We start from the raw sequence: 26,814 nt of genomic DNA on the forward strand, positions 1-26,814 counted from the left end.
GCACCCCTAACTACCTCTGTAACAAAGAGCTTCAAAAGCCAGGAACTACTGATGCCATCTGCTAATGAGGACTACAAGATTCAAGGCACATGAATTTTTTTTAGAATTAAAATCTGCTATATATTTTGGAACATGATTTGGCTGTTTACATGTCCATTTGTTTGCTCTCTATACATCTGGACGCTTCTTGAGATACCATTCCCAAACTCAGCCTAAGAATTTCCAAAGGGGGGTAGGTGTTCATCACTGTCTTGATGATTGTCACCTTTTTGAATCAATATAGTGAACTGAAGCATGACTTCGGCATGACCTATTTTTTGGCATATGTTTGGCCACCTCTAGAGATACCATTACCAAACTCAGCATGAGAGGTTCTGAAGAGGGGCAGAAAACATCATTGCTGTTTGGACACTGGGCACCAAATGTCAGTTTGACAATACATTGCCTGTTTTTTTGACATAGGCCCAGTCACACCTTGAGATATCATTGCCAAACTTGGCATGAGGGATCCACAGGTGGGGGTCTATGTTGATGTTTGGATGTCATTTTCAATCAAGCTGGTGGACCAAAAGGCTTTGCCCATGGTTTGAAAAAAAATTGGCCACCTCATGAAATATTGTTGCCCAACTTAGTACAAGGGTTCACAAGCTGGGGGCAGCAGTCTTCATCAAGGTTTGGATGCTGGGCATCATTTTGGGCATCAATATGGTAGACCGAAACATGACTGAAATTACCGTACTTTGCCCATTTTTTTGGCTTAGGTTCAGCTGTCGCTCAAGATATTGTTGCCAAATGCAGCATGAGGGCTCCAGAGCTGATGGTGAAACTCTTCATCATGGTTTGAATGCATGGTGCCATTTTGAATCACCTGATTTTTGGTGTTAGTGGTTCAAAGTCTCAAACTACACTATCCATTTAAATATCACATTTTTTTCTGGTTTCTACAAAATCTGGGCAGCACCGGGCACTCACTCACAACCCCTGCAATGCAAAAATTGCTACTAAATAATCTGTAAAATGACCATCCAACCTCTGTTTCCAATGACATTATCTGCACAGCCAGTTGTTTACTTCTAGTATCTTCTTCTTTTCCTGGGCCATGACCTTCAATAGGAAGGAGTGATAAAATGACCACCTGTGCTCCAAGTTCCTTCAGCTTCCTACCCAGAATCTCACAGTCCCTTGCAATATGTTGCTAGAAGTTTTACACAATGGTTTGGTTCAAATCACAACAGAAGAAGAGAACCCCTTCATATAAATGGCTTAACCACAGGTGGTGATTAGGCCTCAAACTGATTTCTGTGGAATAGCCTTCCACAGGCAAGAACCTTTCATAGACAAAAGCATATTTCATGTGTCCAAACCCCTAAAAGTTTAAGTACCCATCCAAAAATCCAGAGACTCTGCATCACCATCTTTGTCATGTTTCTCTAATGTGCTTCTTAAAACAGCAAATTGAGTTTGCAGCCCTTAGCTAACAGGGCTGTATTGGAAAAGCAATTCCTTGAACAACTGTATGTGTGGAAGTCTGTGTGAGAAGATATTTTTATTAATTTAATGAAAAACTAATAATACAATAACAAGGAACAAAAATGCCCATCCTTCCTAAGTTTAACTTTACAGCTATGTCATCATCTTTTCCTTAAGTAGACATGGAACTACTGGCCTGCCATCTTCTCAGTCAGCTGCATCCGACTTTAAATTGACCATTTTCCAATTATGGGGTTCCCTGTAAGCTGAGGAGGGGCTTGTCACTGAGAAGCACTTCCCTGCTTACTACCAATCTTCCCATGCAATGTGCAGGTAGATTCTAGGGCCTAGGCCATGCTATGAAAACTACAGTTCACAGAAACTGCAGATAAGAAAGTATAGCTGCAGCTGTGATACATATTCCACACTGCAGATTGAAGGCCCACCATTACAGAGTACTCCTACTCATAAAAATGCCTGCACACTAAAGCTAGGTGGTAGGGACTGGGAGAAGGGTTCTAACCAAGCATTCTCCCTAAGATGCTAGCTTCCTATATGCAGAGAATGGGGTGTTTTTTTTTTGCCTGAAGAAGCATTCAATCTTATGAGCCCCCACTTGATTCTGAAGTGACATAATTCACATGGCTTGACAGCAAACTCCCAGAATCCTCTGCAGAGATTCCTCAGTAAATAAGTCAATACGGAAAGTATTCCCTCAAAGTAGAATGTATGTAACTCCCTATTGGAGCCTTGTTCAAAAGAGACTGTGCTTACCAATTATGTCTGAATACACAAGAGGCATTATGTTACCCTGTGATTTTGAGTCTACAAGGCAGAAACATTAAAGATTGCTTTTAAAAATACCTAGTGATTGGTTGGTGACCTAAGGACACTAAAAAGGAGGAACAGGTAATTGCCACATAAGCCATTTACTTTGTGACAAGAAGTCACTTAAGATTGTCAGTCACTTGTCACCATCTTTAAAGTTTTACTTCCAGTTCTGCTTCCCTAAGGCTCATGACTAAGTCTTCTCCCAACTTTACACATCTAAAAGCACAGCAATTCTTTCCCACCCACACTCTCCTTTTTTCAAGTCCTAGCCCCTATAGTTATATAAGCTTTTTATTATTATTTGAGAAGTCTTGCCTACATGGCAGCAGCAAGTGGAAATTCCACTACTGAATATACCCATTTGGCCTCACCACTGGGAGCTCACATGGAAACAAGGCCTTGGCATTTATATCAGCATGAAAGTTGTTAAGCCTACTCAACACAAATGACACTGATCCTACCCAGCAGGAGTTCTTAATCAATGCAGCCAAGACAGCAGAACTATGTATCCACTTCTGAACTAATCCAGTTGTTATGTTTGAAAAAAGTTTATGTTTTATCATCAATTTTCTCATTACAGTGGTACCTCGCAAGACGAATGCCTCGCAAGACAAAAAACTCGCTAGACGAAAGGTTTTTTCGTCCGCGATTTGCCTCGCAAGACGAATTTCCCTATGGGCTTGCTTCGTAAGACGAAAACGTCTTGCGACTTTGTTAAACCGTTTAAACCGTGCTTCGCAAGACGAAAAATTCGCTAGACGGCAAAACTTGCGGAACGAATTAATTTCGTCTTGCGAGGCACCACTGTAATTACTGAATTCCTATGACTAGAAAACAGCACCAGCAGAGTCATGCGTACCTTTTTCAGATGGAGGGTCGCATTCCCTCAAGGGCAGCTTTCCGGGCCACATGCCAGTGGTGGGCAGGACCAGAAGCAAAAGTGGGCAGAGCAATGGATGGGACTCTAACCTTGTACAAAAGGGTATATTTCAACCACCACAAACTCTGGGTTTTCTATGCACACTCCAACACACATATATATTTTTGTTTCCCATCCAAGCAAGCAAAATACATAATTACAGTTTCAGAACACTTTAGAGCCAGGGAAACACAGTCAGAGGACATTGAGCAGGGTCAGTGGGAGCTGTGTCCTGGGCAGAAGGGGTGTGGCCTAGAAAGGGGGCTTGGTCTAGGCAAAGTTCCAAGGGCCAGGCAGGGAGGCATCCAGGTCCCAGGTTCCTCAGACATACCTCAAAGGCTAGATGAAATAAAATCAAATGTATGACATGAAGAAATAGGTCAACTAATCTGGAGTACCAGCTGTGCTGCCTGAAGCAAACATATATTACATCCAGAATACCAACCAGAGCCCCACTTCCAAAATGACACAGAAATATGCTTCATCTCCTTTCTACCCCTCTCCCAGATAGCAAAGACAGAGCACACCCAGGCTAGGGGTGATCCAGCCTATCACAGCTCCTTTTGGCAAGCCAATACAGCAGGCAGGGACCCACAAAAATAGCTAACTTATTGCTTCACTGCACTCCCATGGTGCAATGCTATAGCAACTACCTCTCTTCTCAGGCCAGTAAGCAGACTCTCTCTCTACCTACTGACCTGAGGAGACAAGCCTGGAAACCTAAAGACAGAAAGTGAGTTGCAACAGCAGCAAGCGGAGATAGTCATAAGGCAAATGCAGCAGGTAACTCCCTAAATTAATGTATTACTGTTATCACCACCACCACCACCACCACCAGCAGCAGCAGCAGCAAAGCTATTCTAAATTATCTCTCTGTATGCTGCATAATGCAGGGGTGGAAAGCCTACAACCCAGTTGCTTAATTTCATCTAGCTCACTGGATACCCAGGTCACACTGTTGTCAGCCTGCCCAATCCACTTTCAAAGCTCTACTAAGGCAGGAGGCTGTCCAATACTGGGCAGCCTCCTGCCCAAGGAGGAATGCCTTTGAAAACATGGATGGACAGCCAATAGCTGACAATAGGGCCCCCAGTTGACATCATTCTGTGGAGCAATATTCCCCCAATAGAAAAATGGTTTTCTACTCCAGTATAAAGGTTTGTCTTCCTTGAAAGAGAAGAGTTAATCTTCTCGATGGGAAGACTGCTTCAGTGTGTATGTTTACTCTGTAGCAGCAGCAGCTATTTAAAGCAAGCAAGTTTGAGAGCTGAATCCTTAACCTGGATTAGCTGTATCTTTAACCTGATATGCCAGACCCATCATTTAACTGCACAGTAATTTTTCCCTTGGTACGTAGCAATAATGTCAAAAACAAACTCAATGTACTTTCCAGGCTTAACTTATCCTGTAAAATATCCTACTGATTCAGGAAGAAGAAGTAAATTACACAACTGGCTATGACTGTATGGCAGCTTCTGTAGTCTCAGCAGTACATGGTGGGTGCAAACCTCTGTTGGATACTCTAGAAAGCTGTTGGCAGACACTGAATGCAATATAAAGCTAGATGGACCAATGGACTGACTTGGTATAAAGCAGCTTCATATGTTGATTTAGGTCATGGGTAGGCAAACTAAGGCCCAGGGACCAGATCCGGCCCAATCGCCTTCTCAATTCGGCATGAGGACGGTCCTGGAATCAGCGTGTTTTTACATGAGTAGAATGTGTCATTTTATTTAAAATGCATCTCTGGGTTATTTGTGGGGTATAGGAATTCGTTCATTTTTTATTTTAAAAAATATAGTCCGGTGCCCCACAAGGTCTGAGGGACAGTGGACTGGCCCTCTGCTGAAAAAGTCTGCTGACCCCTGATTTAGGCTGTACTTGAGGAGCAGTGTTTGAACAAGGCACAGATTTTAAGAAATTACTGTCACTACAACACATACAACAATGGAAGAGGTACATGTGAATGAGAGTGTTGAGTCAGCTTTTCAGTTAGGCATCAGCAGCCTACCGCAGACGGATAACAATTCTGATTAAATAAGCACAGGCAACAGTGTTGTGGTACATAAAGGAATCCATCATATGTACCGGTATATGCACATTTATAATTCAAAGAACTGAGGACAGTAAGTGAGTCCATAGGTAAAGATGACTATTTTTTGGAGCTTTCTGTGTTACACAGAAAAATATATATGATCTGGAAGAAATGAAAATGGATATATATACGTATGTAATATTTGCTCATTAAGCTTAAACTTTATTTGCTAACTCAAATACATAGCGAGGTGTGAGGGGATGATTAGCTGCTTGTGCGTAAAAGCGTACTCCCTCAGAGTTTGTGCGGCTCCACAAACCTCTGTGCGTGACAGAGCTCCTCAGACATGTCTGCTCTAGTCACTCGTAGAGTCTGACAGTGGCTGCCGGCGGAAGCGCTTCCAGCAAAGAAGCTCCTTGACGGAAACGCGTCTCCTGGATTCACGGCGTGACAGTTTCCGGCGAGGCATGGGTCTCCCCACGGGCGCCTCAGATACTTCTCCACTGTTCTCACTGGAAGCGTCTCTGAGCCCTCCCTCCTGCTCGCATTCCCTCAGAGATTCACTCCTCCCCCTGCTGGTTCCTGCCTCAGCTGTTGAGTCTCTTTCTTCCTCCCTGAGACCCTCCACCACCTGATGCTCCGATGGCAGTTCCCTGACATCCACCTCCCCTCCAGGGCCCCCCTCACCCCCTCCCATTTCCTCTCCTCTGGGAGATGAAGGGTAAAAACCCCGAAAAGAATCTTCTTCATCTTCAGACGTCTCGAACAATTCCCTCCATCGATCGCCGTCCTGGCTCGCTGAATCCTCCTCCTCCTCGGAATCTGTGAACCCCTCCAACTCCTCTTCTTCGTCGGTGGTGGCAAAGTATTTCCTCCGGAACCTCGCTACGGGCTGAGGTTTACGTGGGAACCTCTGATGAAAAGTTTCTATTAAAACTTCGTCATTGACATCCTCTGCCCTAACCCAGGTGTCTTCCGACTCCGGTTCCCCTTCCCACATTACCAAATACTCTACTTGATCTCCCTTCCACCTGGAATCGAGGATCTCCTCAACCTGGTAGCTGTGTTCCTTCTCCTCCATTGCTGGCCCCCTAGTGACCCTCCCTTCTCTGTCTCCTTTATACGGTGACAGCAACGACCTGTGGAAAACTGGGTGCAGCTTCATGTGGTTCGGTAACCGGAGTCTGAAAGCCACTGGGTTGACCTGCTGCGTGACTTCAAATGGACCCAGCCTTTTGGGTCTTAACTTCTTACAACCCCCTTTGAATGGTAACCCTTTGGTTGACAGCCACACCTGGTCCCCCACCCTAATGGTTTCACCTTCCCTTCTGTTTTTGTCTGCCTGCCTCTTATATTCCTCCTTAGCCCTGTTTAAGTTAAGTTGGAGCTGGCGATGGATCGCTTCCATTTCTTCAACGAACTGTTCTGCAGCTGGAACGCTCCAGTTCTCCCCTTCCCCCCCTGGGAAGGCTCGGGGATGGCACCCGTGATTAGCCAAAAAGGGGCTCATTCCCGTGGACACGTTCTCTGCATTGTTGTAGGCAAATTCTGCCAACGCCAGCTTCTCCACCCAATCATTTTCTCTGTCATTCACATAACACCTCAAATACTGCTGGAGGACACCATTAGCTCTTTCCGCCTGCCCGTTGGTTTCTGGATGACGGGCAGTTGAGAAATTAACTTCAACATGCAGTAAGCTCATGAGCTTCCTCCAGAACCTGGAAGTAAATTGTTTCCCTCGGTCTGAAACCACCCTCAAGGGGGCGCCATGCAACCTAAACACATTTTCTACAAACAATTTAGCGGTTTCTTCTGCTGTGACCGCATGTGAGCAGGCTATGAAATGGGCCATTTTAGTTAACAGGTCTACCACAACCATGATGGCTGTTTTCCCTCTAGACCTCGGCAGATCAGTCATGAAATCTATTGCCACTGTTTCCCATGGTCTTTCAGGTGTGGGTAGTGGTTCTAATAAACCTGCCGGTGCCCGCCTCTCCCCCTTGGCTCGTTGGCATTGGTCACACCCTCTCACATACTCCCGCACATCTTCCCTGACCTTGGGCCACCAAAATTCCCTGGTAACCAGCCACATGGTTTTGTGTTGCCCAAAATGCCCTGCTGTGGGGCTATCGTGCAGTTGCTTGAGTACCTTCTCCCTTAATTCCCCTTCAGGTATATATAACGCTCCCTTGTAGTACAACGCCCCGTTTCTCTCCTCAAAACCCCCGGGTTTGTCTCCCTCCCTCCTGAGACCCCTGAGTTTGTCCTGGGCGTATTCATCATGCACTGTTCCCTCTACCAATTCCCTTTGCCCCACCAATACCGCCCCACACACCCAGCGGTCTTCTGGAATGACATGTGTCTCTTCGGGTGCCCCCTCCCCCTCCAAATATTCGGGTTTGCGTGAGAGAGCGTCCGCCCTAACGTTCTCTGGGCCTGGCACGTAACATATCTCAAAGTTAAATTTGGAGAACTCCTGGGCCCATCTCAACTGCCGTTGGTTGAGCACTCGCGCAGTTCTCCAGTACTCTAGATTCTTATGGTCCGTGCACACTTGCACCTTATGTTGTGCCCCAATTAGCAGGTGCCTCCATCTCCGGAAAGCCTCATGAATAGCAAGAAGCTCCCGGTCGTACACCGTGTAGTTCCTCTCGGATTTGTTCAGCTTTCGCGAAAAGAAGGCACACGGTCGCCACTCTGACTCCTCCTTCTCCGGCTGCAGAAGAAGCACCGCCCCTATGGCTCTGTCAGATGCGTCTGTTTCGACCCTCAGCCTTTTTTGTAAATCCACATGCAGAAGTTGTTCTTCAGAGGCGAAGGCCCTTTTCAGTTCCTCAAACGCTCGTCCCGCCTCCGCCGTCCAAACAAACTTCTTTTTACTGCTGAGACAGTCCGTAATGGGCGCCGTCAGGTGGGCGAAGTTTCGGATGAACTTACGATAAAAGTTCCCAAACCCTAGGAACCTCTGCACATCCTTCTTGGTTTTGGGTGTTTTCCATTCCAGCACTGCCTGAACCTTGCCGGGATCCATGGCCAATCCCTTGTCTGACAGGAGGTACCCCAGGAATTCCACCTCCTTGGTATGAAACTGACACTTCTCCAGTTTCACCCACAGCCTGTTGGCTCGCAGCCTGCTCAACACTTCTCTGACGTCTCTCACATGTTGCTCCTCATTCTCCGAATACACCAACACATCATCTAGGAAGGCGACGCAATTCTTGTAGAGCAAAGGACCCAGTACGTGGTTCATAAACGCTTGAAAACACGCTGAGCCTGCTTGTAATCCAAAAGGCATAACGAGATATTCAAATGCCCCCAAAGGTGTGAACATGGTGGTTTTCCATTCATCCCCTTTCCTTATACGTATCAGGTTGTACGCCCCCCTTAGATCCAGCTTTGTAAAAATCTTTCCCTTCCGCACCCTGGTCAAAATATCATCAATCCTGGGCATAGGGAAAGCCACTGGTTCTGTCACTGCATTTAACAGCCTAAAATCACATACAAGTCTCGGCTTGTTCGTGTTTTTTTTATCCACAAAGAACACTGGGCTACCTCCCGCTGCTTTGGACTCTCTGATGAAACCTCTCTTCAGGTTCTTGCCAATGAACTCTCGCAACTCCTGCATTTCTCTGTCTGACATGGCATACAACTTGCCTACAGGAAGCTGTGCTCCAGGGAGTAAATTGATCTGGCAATCAAAGGGTCTATGCGGGGGTAGTTGGTCAGCTTCCTTCTCGCTGAACACGTCGCTGAGATCTGCATACTGTGGTGGTACCTTCACCTTCTCCATTACTTCAGTCCCTGCTAGGGTGGCTTGGGCCCCTGCTGAACCCTTTTCCCCTTTGCAGTGTTCTAAGCAATGTGCTGAACCAAAGGAAACCACTCTTTGATGCCAGCCCACCAGCGGATCATGTAGCGCTAGCCAGCTCATCCCCAAAATAATGGGAGCGCCTCCCAAGGTGGCCACATTAAATGCTATCAGTTCTGTGTGCCTTGCCACCCTCATTATCATTGGGACGGTCTGCAAGCTGACTCCTCCTCCCAACAACTCCCTGCCATCGATCGTGGTCACCTGCAGGGGGTTGCTTAAAGGGATAGTCTGTATCTGGTGTTCAGCAGCAAACTCCTTGCTCATAAAATTGCAGGAGCTGCCTGAGTCCAACAGCGCCTTTATTTTTAGGGGGTGTCCATTTTGCAGCTCTAGCGACACTTCAATCACTAGAGCAGGTTGAGGTGCTTCTGGCACGGGCACTTTCACTGCTCTTTGGCCTGGCTGCAGTGCCCCGACTGTGGCAACCAGGCGTTGGCTTTTACCTGCTCTGTTTCTCCCTGCTCTCCTCCCTCAACAGCTCCCACCATCCCTTGCCATTCCTTCCTCTGGGGGCAGACTCTGGCAAAGTGGCCTGGCTGTTGGCAGAGGTAGCATTTCCGGGCGCCCTTTCCCTCCTTCTTAACCCCCTCACTGGGTTTTGAAAATGCGCGCGCGCGCGCTGTTCCGATTTCCATCGGCTCTGCAGGCGGGAAAGCTGGCTCAGGAATGTCTGGAATGCGGAACTCCTTCCAACGTTCCCCTCTCCCTTCCCGCCTCTCCAAGGCTCTTGCCTCCTGGCGCGCTCCTATGGTCAGCGCAGATTTGGTCAGCTGATCCATAGACACCGCCCTGGGGCTCCGGGACAGTTCATCTTTCACAGCCGAAGAAAGACCTTCTTCAAATAACATCTGAATGGGTGCCGCCGATAAATCCCAACCCAATCTGTGTACCAGCATGGTAAATTCAGTCCAGTACTCACGGACAGATCGGCTTCCCTGCTTGCAAGCCATTAGCTGCCTGCGCACCACCCCTTCCTCAATATCGCTGGAAAACATGATATCCATTGCACGAAAGAACTTCATCGTGTCCTTTAGTACGTCATTGTGCGTTGCCATCAGGGGCCGAACCCAGTCCCTCGCCCCCCTCTCAAGATGCCCAATCACGAAAGCAACTCGTGATTCCTCATCAGGGAATTCATCAAACTGCACATTAAGTGCATATTGCATCTCTGTCCTAAAGGCATGGTAATCCTTGGGGTCCCCCCCAAACTTCTGCACCAATCCTGGTACCTTTCTGGGGAACTGAGTGGCTCTCCCCTTCTTGTCTGCATCCTGAGCCCTTCTCTCCTCCAGCCTCGCCGTCTGCAGCGCCAGTTGGACCTCCAACGCTCGGTATCTGTCTTCCAAGCTTGGACCAGTTCCAACCCCTGCTCCTCCGGTGCCGGCTGGGTCGCTCATGATGCTTTCTCCTGCACAGGCAGCGTACAGAGACTGTCAGACTGCTGTGAGGGGATGATTAGCTGCTTGTGCGTAAAAGCGTACTCCCTCAGAGTTTGTGCGGCTCCACAAACCTCTGTGCGTGACAGAGCTCCTCAGACATGTCTGCTCTAGTCACTCATAGAGTCTGACAGTGGCTGCCGGCGGAAGCGCTTCCAGCAAAGAAGCTCCTTGACGGAAACGCGTCTCCTGGATTCACGGCGTGACAGTTTCCGGCGAGGCATGGGTCTCCCCACGGGCGCCTCAGATACTTCTCCACTGTTCTCACTGGAAGCGTCTCTGAGCCCTCCCTCCTGCTCGCATTCCCTCAGAGATTCACTCCTCCCCCTGCTGGTTCCTGCCTCAGCTGTTGAGTCTCTTTCTTCCTCCCTGAGACCCTCCACCACCTGATGCTCCGATGGCAGTTCCCTGACACGAGGCTTACATATATTTTTAGTATTCAAAATAGTGCCTTTCATATTGTTTTTATTCAAACAGTTATTATAAGTATACCTAAGATTAGAGGTGGAGCTACAAGCTGCTGCACCTTAAAAAATGTTATGCCAATTAACAGGAAAAAGCTGTTAAAGCAAACTATCATACAAACAAAAGGTTGCACTACTTTGGCTTAAGTACCTGTAAACTCAACAGCATTGTGTATAAAATGATGAATCTCTTCTGTATCTAGTAAAATGCTCATTAATGTATGTCCCTATTATGTTGTTGGTGTCTGTCTCGAGAGACAATAGAGTGCACCTCCAGGTGGTGGTAGGAGTCAAATCGCTGTGTTAGCAGCATTGAAATGACCTCCCTGGAGTGCAAGCTTGGGCAGTGTGTATGGAGGTCTTGAGCTGCCCAAACAATAGGACCCCGCACTCAGCCTTGATGATGTGGTCAAAATGTAAATAGAGCAGCACATTTGGCACCAGCTTGGCTGCAGGAGTTGCCAGAAGGAGATGTACAAGGTATCACCCAACCACCCTAGGGACTCAACCCCAGATTTGTGTATGGTTTACCCCTTTGCCTTTTCTTGTCCCAAAGATATCCCACAAGGCAGTGCAGGTTCTCCTAGATGGGCTAACCAGGTTGACAAGCCCCATCTGCTCCTACAGCATGTGCAGAAACTGTCTTCTTGATTGTTGGACCCACAATTAGCCTCATCCGCTCAATCTGCCAGAGCCGGTCTTCGCATGCAGAACTCCCTAACTCACCAAGGGGTTGAGACCCATCAGCTACCCTCACCTGGTATAGATGGTCAGTTGAAGCTATTCCCAAGATATGGCTGCTGTTGCAGGGTAGGGCTCAAAGGTGGACAAACTACTCCAGTAGGAGCACAACTTGTGCCCCACCAGAGGTGCTGCCCCTCCCCAACATCCCATACATGCCCTCATTATGTAATAAACAGATAGCATAAGGACTAACTACCGTATTTTTCGCTCTATAACACGCACCTGACCATAACACGCACATCGTTTTTAGAGGAGGAAAACAAGGGAAAAAATATTCTGAATCAAACAGTGGACGTATCATTTTTGTGCTTCATGCTGTGGCCACAGACATGTGATCTGATGGTGAATTTGGGGTGACCCAATGCAAAAATCCTGAGAATCCCTGTGGATCCATGCTTTGTAACCACGTTTTTGCACCATTGCAGCCCCAGGCAACAGTGGGTGCGTGATTTTTTTTGGGGGGGGGGCAGGCTGTAGCCATGGACATGCTATGTGCTCTGATGGTGAATTTTGGCTGACCCAATGCAAAGTTCCTGAGGATCCCTGTGGATCCATGCTTTGTAACCACGTTTTTGCACCATTGCAGCCCCAGGCAACAGTGGGTGCGTGATTTTTTTTGGGGGGGCAGGCTGTAGCCATGGACATGCTATGTGCTCTGATGGTGAATTTTGGCTGACCCAATGCAAAGATCCTGAGGATCCATGTGGATCCATGCTTTGTAACCACGTTTTTGCACCATTGCAGCCCCAGGCAACAATGGGTGTGTGATTTTGGGGGGGCAGGCTGTAGCCATGGACGTGCTGTGTGCTCTGATGGTGAATTTGGGGTGACCCAATGCAAAGATCCTGAGGATCCATGTGGATCCATGCTTTGTAACCACATTTTAAGTGGGGAGGGAAGGAAAAACACAGAAGGCTAAGAATGCAGGAGAGGGCTATAACGTGAGGAAAGGAAGGCAAAAGTTTTCCCCCACCCACCCACCCAAGCCAGCCACTGTTTAAGGATTTCATCCTTTTAAATGGAAGAAAGCATATTTGAATGCTGTGTGTCCCCAAAAACAAAAAGCAGGAAGTCAAATCAGAATTTTAAGCCGAACCTGTAATCTCTCTTCCCTTCACATACATTGTTCCCTCCGGAGCAGGGACAGGATAGAGCGACGCTCTGCTTTCCTCTCTACTTGCCTGGAGGGGAGGGGCTTTCCCTGGTCTTTGTTCGGACGCTCTGCTTTCCTCTCTTCTTGCCTGGAGGGGAGGGGCTTTCCCTGCTCTTTGTTCCGTTTGAGCAAACACAGCAACGAAACAGAGCAGGGTGGGCAGTAAGACCCTGAGGCAGAATGCAGGAAAGCAGCAACTTCCTGTCTCACGGAGCTCCCTTCTCCCTGAAGCGCGGTTTGATTTTTGCTTTATTTTTCGGCTCCAGGGACCACACATTCGCTCCATAACACGCACAGACATTTCCCCTTCCTTTTTAGGAGAAAAAATCTGCGTGTTATAGAGCGAAAAATACGGTAAGTGTGCATTTGACTATTGAGCAAAACTTCATAACCATACTAGACTCTTAGACATGCTTCATGAAACAGTTGTGCATGCTCCCAACAGTGTAGATTTTTGCCACCGCCATTGTGCTCTGAAAGCTTTCTAGAACTTTCCAAGTGATCACTGTTGGAAACAGAATGGAGGACAAGATGGACCTTTGATCAAATCCAGAAAGCTTCACTATCAACAAAACTAACTGTCCTGAACCAGTATACTATATATACTAGAAAGAACAAGAATGGTTTAAGTTTCTTTCTAATCAACAACTTCCAATTTTATACCTGAATCTTGGGATATGTTTATTTATTAGAATAGTTTTACTCTGCATCGCTAAGAGACAACCAGTTTAAGAATTAGGGGGACTGAGAAGGGAACCTAGGGATTCAAAGTGTGTTTATTAAATGTTCAGTTCATCTTTCTAGCAACCCTGTGAAGTTAAGTTGCTTGGGAAGACCATGTATTAAAAGGAAGAAGGGCTAAGTGCTTAATTTCTATAAAAAGAGATGCAAGAGTTCAAACTTGACAGTATCAAGTCTGGAAGCTCTTTCCAACTCCATTTGATGTTCCTAAAGTTCAAGGAACTCAGTAGTTACCAAGCAGAAAATAATATACACTGCATACCTCCCCCCCCCCAACAGAGAAAGAACTGAGATTGAACAGAAATTGCCTATATAACATATATTTAGTGCGTACTGCAAGGAGCAGCATCAAGGATGAGGCTTGATTATTTGCTATTCTTAGGGGCACCAGGCTATTGACAAGTATTTTTAGCCCTGAGAAGAGCCTGTGTGTGAGAGAGAGAGACACACACACACACCATTCAAAACCGGCCACCTGTCAAATTCTTTTAACTATTAATAATATTAATAACATTTCCACAAAACTGCCACTGAACAATTTAACTGGAGATGCTGGGGATTCAACCTGGAACCTTCTACAGACAAAGCAGGCGCACTACCACTGAGACCCACCGCATAGGATAAGTAGAAAGAGAAGAGTGACGGTTTGTGGGTGGGTGAGAGCACATGTATTTGTGCAAGAGGCATCATTCAAAGCCAGCCAACTGTCAAATTCCTTGTTCCACTAAGAATCTGACAGGTGGCCAGCTTTGAATGGTGCCTCAAAACACACACAAAACCTCTTTTCATAGGGAGATGGGGAAGGGCTTATTGCAGCTGAGTGGCAGAACACCTTCTTTGCATGCAGAAGATCCTGGGGTTCAATCCCCAACATATCCAGGAATGGCTGGAAGAAAGCCCTGCATGAAACCTTGGGGAGCTGCTGCCAGTCCATGTAGACAATATAGAGCTAGATGGACCAATGAGTCTGAGTCAATATCAGGTGGATTCCTGTGTTCATCAGGAGCACCCATAGCTGAGCGGCAAAGCAATTGCTTTGCATGCAGAAAGCCCCTGGTTCAACAGCTAGTATCTGTAGGTAGAGCTGGGAATGTCCCCTGCCTGAAATCCCCAGAGAACTGCTGCCAGTCACTGTAGATAGTACTTGAGCTACTTGGCCCAATGGTCTAACAGAGTATAAGGCACCTTCCCAGTGCTTTTTTCTGGGAGTACGCAGGGGTACACATACCTCTAAACATTTTGTGAACCTTTGTCCATTTGTCCATTTACTGTATTTATTTTTCCCAATTTGAACTATAAAATGGTGATTTTCTTGGGTCAAAATGAGAGTACCCCTAAACATTTTTTTTAGAAAAAAAGCACTGCACTTTCCTATGTTTCTGTGATGGGGAAAGGGAGGAGATTATTTATTGCATTTATTAGTAGCCTCATAGAAGATTCGCTACAGGGGCAACCTGCAGTTTTACAACCTAGAAACTGCTAAGGTGGAGTGAAGCTCCCAATGGTTCTTCCTTCTGAAGCCTTCTGAGGTTGCATACACACACCCCTGCTTCTAAGGAATCCGGGGGGGGGGGAGTTTACCCCATTACAGAGCTACAATTCCCAGCAAACTATAGTTCTTGTCACACTGTGTGTGTGTGTGTGTGTGTGTGTAAAAACGGCCTTTAAATGTACTCTCATTGTATGCAGACAAAATGTATTGAGCCCCATTGGTGGCTGGGGTGAAGGGATAATGGGGGGTGAGTTGAGATAAGAGAAAATGCCCATCTTCTGTAGTTGGAATTGTATTTCTATTCGGGATTATTTCTTGCATATTTCGACTATTTAAACCCCCCTCTTCCGCCATAAACGCGAGGGGGAAGGAGGTGTCGCTAGGGGGGGAAAGAGGTGGCCCTGTCAAAATGGGGGGGGGGCAGCGCCCTCAGCTTGTCAAGGTGGTGGTGGGGAGCACCCTAGGCCTGTCAAAATGGGAGGGGTCGGCAGCACACAAGGCTTGGTTTTTTTTTTTAAAAAAAGGGGGGCGGCAGCACCCTCAACCAGAGCCATGGGAGGAAAAGGAAAGATATCCGGCCTCCCGGTTCCCACCCCCCTCTCAGAGGATACTCACCATCATTCACACCAAGGAGAAGCCGAAATAAAAGCCCGCAAGCAGACCCAGACCCAGCGCTTCTGCCGGCGCCGCCGCCATCCTCCTGGTCCTGAACAAAAGGGTGGGAAGGTGCAGTTTACCTCAGCGCGACGGTTCCCCTCAAATGAAGGAAAAGCGGGGAGAGGATGGGGGGGGGAGGGGGTAAGGCGGCGAAAAGGCCGGCCGGCGCGCCTCAGCCAATCAAGAGCCCGCCAAGCTCGCACGCGCTGCGGGCTCCCGCGCCCCTGCGATTTCTTGAACAACTGACTCCCCTTCGCCGCCGCGGCTAAGCGCCACGCCCACTGCGCGCGGCCGGGCCACGCCCACCTACGAGAGGAGAAGAACAAGCAGCGAAGGCGGCTTGGCGGACTCCGCCCACCGGCTGCCAATCTTCCGAGAAAGCCCGCCCCTTCTCTGTCCTGGGGAAGGTGGTAGGTTAGAATTAGATCGAGCAGCCGTAGCGCTGCGTGTGATAAGCAATGAATATAACGATCGGAAGGTTCGCAACCCAGAGCGAGCTTGCTTGGGAAGGGGCACAGCTCAGTAGAAGGATGTACTTATTTATTTTATTGCGTTTGTGACCCACATTTTTCTCCCAAGGACCTCAACGTGGGCATACATGGCTCATATGCCAACTTGAATAAAATATTCAAGGAGGTGGGGGCGGGGAGGCAGGTGAGTCATGCCCCACACAATCGATTACACGAAACGGCACACGCACAACATTTGAATGGCAATGTCTATGAACTTGGGGGGGGGGGTGACCCCCTCAAATATTTTATTGAGGGGCCAAAGGCTCCTATGCACATTTAATCCCCATAACAATACTGTGAGGTAGGCGAGTCTGAAAGAGTGTGATCCGGCTCAACATCAACCAGTGAGGTTCATGGCCAAGTGGGGATTTGAACCCAGATCTGTCAGGTCCTCCTCCGACACCCAAACCACCACACCCAGCTGGCTATCTAGTAAAGCAACTCCTTTTTTCAGGCTGAAGACCCTGGGTTCAGTTCTAGACATCTACAGTAAGGGTTAAGAGAGACTTCCTGTCTGAAATCCTACAGCTGGTGTTTAAACGTCTTTGCTGAATTATGAAAAAGCTATCAGTTGCTGTGGGATGGTGGTTTTCTGGACAATCATCTGCATTCCTGCTTCTCGGAAGATGTCCTTTCTGAAAATGTGAACCATACTGTTTAGGAATTTCCAGAGGGGTAGTCATGTAAAGCTTTGTTGCAACAAAGACAACTTCTTAAGAACAGCATATCTTGTGGCACATTAAAAATAAGTATATTATGACTTAGGTTTTCATGGGCTACAGTCCATTTCCACCAAAGCTTATGCTGTAATAAATGTGTCAGTCTTTGGCCTGGTTCATCCGCAACACTAACCTCAAGTGGACCCACAGACAAACTATGGCTTTTCTTCTACTTTCAAGCAGTTCTTAACTCATGCTTTTGTAGTTGGTGAGCATCTGGGGTACGGTGGCCAAACGAACCATGGTTAGGGGGTTGGGTTCACACATAATGCCAAGAAAGAAAGAAATAAGCTATGGTTTGTAAACCAACAGCAAACCATGATTTCAGATAGTGGTTTGTTGGCTATAAACAAAACACAATTCACCTGTGGGGCAAGGTTTGGATGATGAAACAAATGATGGTGGCTTTCAAAAACAAAGACGAAATAACTTACCTACAGTTTAATAAACCATGGTTTGGCATTGTGTGTGAACCAGGCCATTCATGTGCCACAATACTTGTTTTTATGTACTGGGAAGGAAGTTCAATTGAATGCATGGCTTCTCATTGTATACAACTATATTTCTTTTGTCTCATTATTGTTTGTCTGCAAATAAATGTTGCAGGTTTTTGAAACCCCGGTTAAAAACAGACAAACCCTGCAGAACTTCTTCTGCAAGGGGCAACAATGGAACAAATGAAATGAGTGTGTACACAATGGAAAATTATGCTTCTGTCCTTCTTAAATACTGTTGACTGTCTCCAGCCTAGGAAGGAGAAGGACAAGCTGGTGTGTAAACACTACAGGTAATTGAGACTCTTTTATATATACAACCTTAATCCCAGTCTAGTTCTACCTCCACTGTGAGAGGAATCATGCCTCTGAATACCAGTCACTGGGAATCACAGGTGGGCAGATTGCCCTTGAACGTATGTCAAGCTTGCAGGCTTCCCACAGGTGTCTAGTCAGCCACTGTGATAACAGGATGCTGGACTAGATGAGTCATTGACCTGACTCAACAGGTTGGTCTTATGTTTGCAGATGTGATACGGGGGCTTAGATCAGTGAATGCTCCTCCCTCAGGAAAGAGAAAGAGCACCCAAAGGGAGGAGGATATGAAGCAGGGCTGATGGGGAGTGTGGCTCAAGAGGCTGTGTGGCCTAGGGACACATGAAACAGCATTGCACCCCCATTGATCGAGCCGAAAACTGTTGGCGTATGTTTTAGTGGCAAAGGTACACCAGAAAAGATTTGATATATTCAAATGCAGAAACCACCAGAGTTTGAAGTCTGCAAGGACCTACTGGAAAATAAAACTCCAAGGTGGCTGTCACCGATGGAAGCGAAGGCTCAGAAAAAGCTCAATATGGAGGTCAAATGGCCGAAATATTGGGAAATTTTGGAACAAGAGGGAGATAGACTGAAATTGCAGAGTTTCGAGAAATTAAAAAACAAAGTGCGAGACTGGCTTCATTATTATCAGATAATGGAGGCATACAATTTGGACAAGAAAATTGGCTTCCAGGTGGAAAAATCAAAATTAGAAACAGAACTGTTAGAACCCAAAACTAAGATTTTGTCAAAGATGTATAACTTGCTGTTGAAATGGAATACACAGGATGAAACGGTGAAATCTGCTATGATTAAATGGGCACAAGATGTTGGACATAACATAATGATGGCTGACTGGGAACAGTTATGGACCACAGGTATGAAGTTTACGGCATGCAATGCCTTAAGAGAGAATATTATGAAAATGATATACAGGTGGTACATGACCCCAGTCAAGCTTGCAAAAAGTTATCATTTGCCCGATAATAAATGTTGGAAATGCAAAGAAACTGAAGGTACATTCTTTCACCTTTGGTGGACGTGCCCAAGGATTAAGGCTTTCTGGGAGATGATCTATAATGAAATGAAAAAGGTATTTAAATATACCTTCCTGAAGAAACCAGAGGCCTTTCACCTGGGCATTGTCAGCCAATTGGTGCCAAAGAAGGATAGAATTTTCTTTATGTATGCCACAACAGCAGCAAGAATTCTCATTGCAAAGTATTGGAAGACACAAGATCTACCCACCCTGGAAGAATGGCAGATGAAGGTGATGGACTATATGGAACTGGTCGAAATGACTGGCAGAATCCGAGACCAGGGAGAAGAGTCAGTGGAAGAAGATTGGAAGAAATTTAAAGACTATTTACAGAAATATTGTAAAATTAATGAATGTTAGAATGATGTTAGAATGAAATTAAGTGGTTCTAGCAGCAATGTCATAAAGGTGTGTGAAAAAATGGCCGGTTAATAGGTGAGAATCTAAAGCTATAAAATATTAAGTTAAAGGACTAAGATAAAAACAAAGAGGGAAAGGAATTGCTGAATTAACCAATTGAACTGGAATACAAAAAAAGGAGGTGAGAGGAGGTCAGGGAAGCAAGGAAATGAAATGTAAGATACGGAAGGATTAATCTGTTTTTAAGTGTTTTTTCTAACTTTTTTCCCTATATTTTGTATTTTGTATGTTTCCCCCCCTATATTTTCCCTTGTCTTTTTTATTTTTAACTATGTAATTTTTTGTTTCTGAAATTTTAATAAATATCATTTAAAAAAAAAAGAGTTTGAAGTCTGCAATTTTGAATATTCACAACCACTTATATTTAAGAAACGGGACCCACATCTTTTGCTAAATTCATCCTATTCTGTTTCATTTTGATTTTTTCACACATTTTTAAAAAATTGCAATGAGTTTATCTGTTTCTCTAACTATATACTGTAATGTTGTAAGCTGCTCAGGGATTGTGTGGTGAAGGGTTGGGAAGGAGTCTTACAAATAAGCTATTAAAATACAAATATAATATCAAGGTCTTACAAACTGGGCCATTTGAAACTCCTGCCCCAGGCTTTCTTGCATTTTTCTTGAGACTCTCAGCCAACTAACAGCACACTCATTTGCAAATTCAGCAATCTCAAAAGCTGTATCGTCATTTTATTTGACAAAACTGTGTTCTCACATTATTGCTCTACCATATTATTTGCTAATCACATGAAAACCACTGCCTAATTTTTATTTTCTCCCCACCTCTCCCAAGCCTGCCCCTGCAATTTTTATTCTTTTTACAATGAATTGCCGTTGAGATGGGCCAGCTGGGAAGTCTTCCTCGGTCTTAATACAGTATCTGATGCTCCGTGTTGCTTTCAATATTTTGTACATCTTCTTTCAGGGACATCTACGATACAACCATCTGGTTGTCTTCTCCTTAATCAAGGGACACAGTTCAGATACGTCTTTACAATCGACAAGAGATTCATCCAAAGACAGCTATGCAGACCTAATACAAATGACTACAACACCCTATAGCCTGAAAAATGTACTTTAGTTTTTCATAAGAAATGCAAACGGCCTCTGGGTAGCCCCTCAGCAGCAGGCTGCTGCTCTTGTTGCTATAGGCTACTGGTTCTTCAGCCCTCTGCCTGGGAAATTCAGACATCCTATGGCAACACTTTCCCCCAGGTATTCTTTCTTGTTCTGAAGCTTCAAATCCAGGGGGAATAGCCTCATGTGCAACAATCCAGAGGTAGCCACCAAGAGGACTGAATTGTTACTTAAAGCCTTGGACGTTTGGGTTAGGAGAGTCAGTCATCTTAAGAAGAGAAACATTCGTGGGGTTCTTCTCATCAGCTGCACGCTGCTCCTTTTCTGCCTCCCAAGCAGTGTCCAGGCTCAGAATATACAAAATGAGGAATAGGAGGAGCAGACCAAGGCTGCAGACTTATGCAGGCTTCTCAGAGGGACCCTTGGAGGTGCTTGGAGGCTGCGGATCACCATTGGTGCTTTCACTCGGAGGAGGAGGAGGCCACGTTGTCTTCTGGTGGAGATGGCTGGAAAAGTAAAACAGGCGTCACTCCGGGGCGGGGTTTGGGGGCAGGAGATGGAAGTGGAAAGAACACAAGGGAAGAACAAAGGAAGCGGGAAGGGATCCTGGCTCAGCTCCTAGGTTTACAGCCAGGAAGTCCTGATGTGAGAATGGGCCTCATGGGAAGAGATGTAGAGATGTTTACCCTCCGTGCAACTTTGCTGATTCTACAGATGCACTATTTGTTTCATTTATTTAGTTATGGGGATTTCACACCCCACTTTATAGTCTCAAAGGCAATGACATAATTAAAAGCACAATAATATTAATCAAGTCAATAAAAATTATTTAAAAGAATTCAAAACAGTGTAAAACAGATTGAGAACATTAGATCTTAAAGCATGCACACCAAATCATGCCACAAGTGATCTAGGAACAGTTTATGTCAGCTTCACCAACTAATTAACATGGGATTTTGGGGCAGGAGGATTTCCCAGTGCACTGAACCTCATGTAGGAACCCAGCAAGAACAGGTGACCCGAGCACATCCAGTCACTCAGGGAAGAAACCAGGTAACGAGAGGTTTTTCTCCTCTCAACCTTTGTTGGAGGAAGTTGCTTACTTGCAACTATCTATGGTGCGGCAACTCCTGCCTTGCATCCTGAAATCAGATCATACTAGGACAGGCACCTGCCAAGGCCCACAGCTTTCCAGTCCCCATCCAATGTATCAGAGCACAATTCAAAGTGTTGATGCTGACCTTTAAAGCCCTAAACGGCCTTGGTCCTGTATACCTGAAGGAGCATCTCCACCCCCATCGTTCAGCCTGGACACTGAGATCCAGCTCTGAGGGCCTTCTGGCGGTTCCCTCATTGCGAGAAGTGAGGTTACAGGGAACCTGACAGAGGGCCTTCTCAGTAGCAGCGCCCGCCCTGTGGAACGCCCTCCCTTCAGATGTGAAGGAAATAAGCAGCTGTTTTTAATATTTAATGCTGTATTGTTTTTAACACTTGATTGGAAGCCGCCCAGAGTGGCTGGGGAAACTCAGCCAAATGGGCAGGGTATAAATAATAAATTATTATTATTATTATGGGAAAGGGCTATAGATCAGTGGTAGATCACCTGCTTTGCATACAGAAGATTCCAGGTTCAATCCCTGGCATCTCCAAGTAGAGTTTGGAGAAATCCCTGCCAGTCAGTGTAGGCAATACTGAGCTACATGGACCAATAAACATAAGAACATAAGAAGAGTCCTGCTAGATCAGGCCAGAGGCCCATCTATAATAATAATAATAATAATAATAATAATAATAATAATAATAATAATAATAATAATAATAATAATAATAATTTATTTATATCCCACCCTCCCCAGCCGAAGCCGGGCTCAGAGCGGCTAACAACAGTAAAATGATACAACATTCTAAAATCATTTCATTATAAAATTAATTCAAATCAGATTAATGGCAACCATTGGGCTTTAATTTGTGGCAGCTCTTGTGGTTGAAGATATGCATTTGTGTCTGTGCAAAACACGCTCAACTGGTTGAAGTCAAAGTGATTCAATAGTCCAGCATCCTGTTTACACAGTAGGAAACCTCAAGCAGGACCCAAATACAAGAGCACTCTCCTCTCCTGTGGCTTCCACCAACTGGCATTCAGAAGCATTATTGGCCCTGACCATCTGACCTAGTGTAAGGCAGCTGCCTATGTTCCTAGCCCTCCTCCTTGCTGACACTTCCTATTCTCCTCCCATCTGCAAAAGAGCAAGCAGTGGCAAGCGTGAGGGAAGATGGAGCAGTATCTTCCACTTGTCTGTCCTTCTGCCCTCTGGGCAAGTATGTCAATGGGGCCTGGGAAGAATAGGAGAGTCTGCATAGGGCATTTGGCCAAGTCCCCACCCCAAACATGGATCTGGAAGTGTGCACAGTTTCTAATAGTCTGTGACACACACCCACACATCAAATTTTTGTTCATATCAACAATCATCTCAGAGGTCCAAACTGAAAGCAGCCGATCTAAGTCTCAGGGGACAGAACAAATGACATGGGTGTGCTGCTTTAGGAAGCTGTGGGTGGTCTGGCAGATCATCCGGATATGAGAAGAAGAGGATTAAAGAGTTTGATCTTTAATAAACTGGATGCATTTTCAACCACATTTTTGAAGAGCCTTTAATAATTCACATAACTGGCAGGAGGTGCAGGATGGGGAAACAGACTTTCATTTTAGAACTAAGATTAGGGGATGGTGTTTAGCTGGGTGATGGAGCACCTGCTTTGCATGTGGAAGGTCCTGGGTTCAATTTCTGGCATCTCTAGAAAGGGCTGGGAGAGATTCCTATCTTAAACCCTAGAGAGCCGCTGCCAGTAAGAATAGGGGTAACTGAAATAGATGGACCAATGTTCTGACCCAGCATAAGGCAAATTCCTATGTTCTTATAATCAAGTAGAGGCAGTGGGGCAGGTAGGTAATGTCAGACCCTGGACTCATTGGTCTTACAGGGAAGTTGTCTCTTGGTAGCAATACTTACTTCAAAATGTGGTGAGCTGGCACTGTTGCATTTGGGAGCCTCTCTGCTCATTCTGCTGAGTGGGACCCCCATCATCTGCCTGAAATCTTGCCATGTAGCACCATTGGTTGTAGGATCATTACCTGGTGCTTTGAAATCTCAGGTTTGTTATGCCATTACCTAATCCCTGGTCTTCATTTCCAATGGCAAGAATCTAAATATATGTAACTGCATTGAGCTCACATTTACTTCATGTTACCTTTGCCTCTCTTCCCTTCCTGCCCTCTCACCATTACCAAATGTTTTTATTTGTTTGTTTGCTTGTTTGTTTATATTATTTGGACATTGGTCACTCACTACAAAGGAGCCACTAAGCCGAAGGCATAGCATAGAAACCAAAAAGAACACATTTCAATAATACAACTACAAAGACCATCAAGAAATCCAGCTAAACAGCAGAAAACAGTTATAAATGAACAGCAAAATTTGTAAGTATTATGCTGTAAAACTCCGTATACACAGATGGTCCAGTGCAAATGGTAGTATTTCTTCTTCATTTCCATAACTAGGCTATGCAAGCACAGGATTTAAAATGGGGAAGGGGGAGTAAGTTTCTAGTCCATCTGGCTTTAGATTTCCTGGTGAAATTTCAGAAGTCAGTCCTGGCTGCTACATTTCTTTATCACACCATTCATGCAACAGATACATATGCTTTGGAGAGGCAGGAGAGTAAGAGAGGCAGAGACTCTGATAGGTGATTTGAAGAAGCTGCATAAACCAGAGATGGCTCACAAGCTTCCTGTTGAAGAAAAGGCGCCAGGATACTCACTCTTTGTAGTCAGGGGTGCTGTCACCAGCTGTACAGTCATCCCAGTCATACAGAAAAGCTGCCAACCCAAGTGAAAGAGTAAAAGTTCAGAAAGCACAGTCACATCAATATACAATAGGTCTAATGTGGTATTAAATGTTATCAGTTCTTAAATCAACAGCTGAACATCATAAATTAGGATCTAGTCAGGTGACCAGCAACATGGTGCACACATAGCCACACCCCCAAAGTTCTTCTCCTGCTCAGATTTTAATCTAAGCCACAGAAGAACTCAACCCCACTCTCTTACCAACCCACTGGCCCACTCTCCCATTTGGCTCTAAGCCCCTTCTCAAGCTCCACCAGGGTGTCAAAGCTGGGAATATATGTTCCACTGTACAGTTGTGTTCATGTCCATGAAGCAGGTGTGTGAGTATTGTTCTGTAACCACCTATTCTCAAACCTTAGGTAGAACTAGGGCTCAGTACCTGAGCTGACTCCTGGAATATGTGTGGCAACAAAGAATGGATGCCCCTGAGCATGTGTAGAGTACCTTTGCTGCACCACTAGCCAAAGCCATCAACTCTCATACATCTGAGACACAGGCTTCCTCTGTGTGTGTGTGTGTGTGTGTGTGTGTGTGTGTGTGTGTGTACACATGGAGCAACGGAGCAGCTACTTTCTTATCCTGCGTCAGCTGAGTGGGAGGATTTTAACTTAAGGAAAGAACCGTGCAAACACATATTCCAGTGTGACTTCAGTGTTCATACACAAACCCTCCCCCAAGTGGCATTGAATTGCATTACAGGGAAGGAACTTCCACAAAGAGGGTTCAAAGGGAGGCTGACTTTTGAGTAGGAAGCTGAATACTTTCAGAACAGCAGTAAGCCCTCAAATTTATTGGCTTATCAATTAAATCTCAACTCACCCCAAATACATGAACCCCAGTGATGTAACTAAGTTTTCTAAAAGTGGACTTTTGAGTGCATTGCCTACAAATTGAGTCAATTTGTATGATTCGTCTTTTGTAGAACAGGGCATAACATGTGCTGTGAAGTTTTATACAACTTGGTTTGGTTCCTTCTTTTTCTCTAAAGCAGCTTTCAAGTCCTAGGTATGGAGAACCACTTCAAAAGATGTATGCAGCAACTGGTGAAAGGGCAGGGCTTTCAGCGGCTATGAGTATAGCTTCAGCACCTTGGACAGGGCACCCTTGATTAAAGGCTGGGAGGGATCTTCTGGTCTTAATCAGCTACAACTTAATCTTGGGATGCTTCCAGACTGTTACTAGTTTCCAGTGGGTGATTCAATCGCATACTAGCAAATTCAAGTTGTACAATTCAAATTGGTTTGGCACTCTTTTACAACAAACCCTCTTCCTTCCTTCCAAATCCCCCCCACCCCTTATTCATAAGGTATGGGAAATGCATTAGAAAAGTGTGAGATAACAATTGATGGAGGCAACATCATATAACCTCCCCCCAAACAATTAAGAATGAATGTTCAATAAACAGCTGATGTCATTGAAACCTCCCTCCTCAAAAAATAATTATGATGAATGGTTAATAAACAAGTTGCTTGGAAGTGATCTTGGAAAAGACCCCTGTGCAAAATTGCCTATAGAGATTTGTGTCTCATGTTTAACAGCCCCATGTCTATTACATGGGCTGCCCATGCATCAAGTATCTCAGCTGCTTCTCCTCTTGGGTTTGTATGGGCAACCTTTTTCAGTCCATGGGCCACATTCCCTTCTGGAAAAGTTTCTGGTGGGGTGACATATGCCAGTGCTGGGTGGGGCCAGAGGCAAAAGTGGGTGGAGCAACAAATGTAAATTTCACCCTTTTAGAGTAGACTAGTTTCTCTGTTCTCCATCCAGAGAAGCAGGAGGCATGATCAGAGTTCAAGGAACACAGCACCAGCCACGCAAAAACATTGGGCGTAGGAAGCAGTTCTGAGGGCCATATAGAGAGGCTCAGAGAGTCATATTTGACACCCATGCCTGGGATTCCCCACCCCTGCTCTAGGGAGAGACTTCTAAATTTATACATAAATTTCTATGCCACCATATCAAAGAAATGATCTAACCAAAGCAGGGTTCATAAAATCAAAGGTTAAAAACATAAAAAGTAAAAGATTGACAGAACCGAAAACTGGGTCACATGGCAGGCTACGTTTGTGTAAATAAAAATGCTTTAAGCTAGTGCCTGAACCCAAACCCAGAGGACACCTGCTTAAAGTACAAAGCCACCAAATTCCACAATAACAGGGCTGCTTTCATTGCACCTGCCAAATTGATGTTATATGGGACAGTTTGCAACGCTACTCTGGAATATCTCAGAGAACAGGCAGGAACACCTTAAATTTGACCCAGTAGCCAATGGAGACTGGTCCATCAGGGCTAAGATGACACTACTCCACCAGCCTCCAATTGCCCTCAGCCAACCCTCACCTACCCCCATTCTCACTTACTACCGGTTTATGGGCTGGTGTCTTGTAGAATTCAGGACCGAGAAGGATGTGGAGCAACCTGGAGTTAGTCGGCTGCACGTGCCATTGGCTCTTAGCTTCTGCAGTACCAGTTCCAATGGGCCACCAGTGCCAGCAGCATGTTGGCAGTCAGT

At 45.6% G+C, this 26,814-nt stretch overlaps 2 protein-coding genes across 4 annotated transcripts in view; both read right to left on the bottom strand.

The window, feature by feature from the left end:
- The window catches only part of SEC14L5 (SEC14 like lipid binding 5), a 53,070-nt gene extending 37,106 nt beyond the window's left edge, over window positions 1-15,964 (bottom strand). For both annotated transcript variants that reach the window (XM_081170411.1, XM_081170410.1), the window contains exon 1: window positions 15,772-15,964. The gene's annotated coding sequence lies outside the window, so the exon portion shown is untranslated. The remainder of the gene's footprint in view (window positions 1-15,771) is intronic.
- A 4,819-nt stretch (window positions 15,965-20,783) lies between these two features.
- LOC308573480 (syntaxin-binding protein 4-like) overlaps window positions 20,784-26,814 on the bottom strand; it is a 60,343-nt gene continuing 54,312 nt past the window's right edge. For both annotated transcript variants that reach the window (XM_081170408.1, XM_081170409.1), the window contains exons 21-22: window positions 24,215-24,272; window positions 20,784-20,901 (exon numbers count right to left, since the gene is read on the bottom strand). In XM_081170408.1, the coding sequence (XP_081026534.1) occupies window positions 20,793-20,901; window positions 24,215-24,272 (167 nt within the window). In that variant the 3' untranslated portion in view covers window positions 20,784-20,792. The remainder of the gene's footprint in view (window positions 20,902-24,214; window positions 24,273-26,814) is intronic.

This window comes from Podarcis bocagei (assembly GCF_964188305.1).
Source record: "Podarcis bocagei genome assembly, chromosome: 14".
NCBI classification, from domain to species: domain Eukaryota; kingdom Metazoa; phylum Chordata; class Lepidosauria; order Squamata; family Lacertidae; genus Podarcis; species Podarcis bocagei.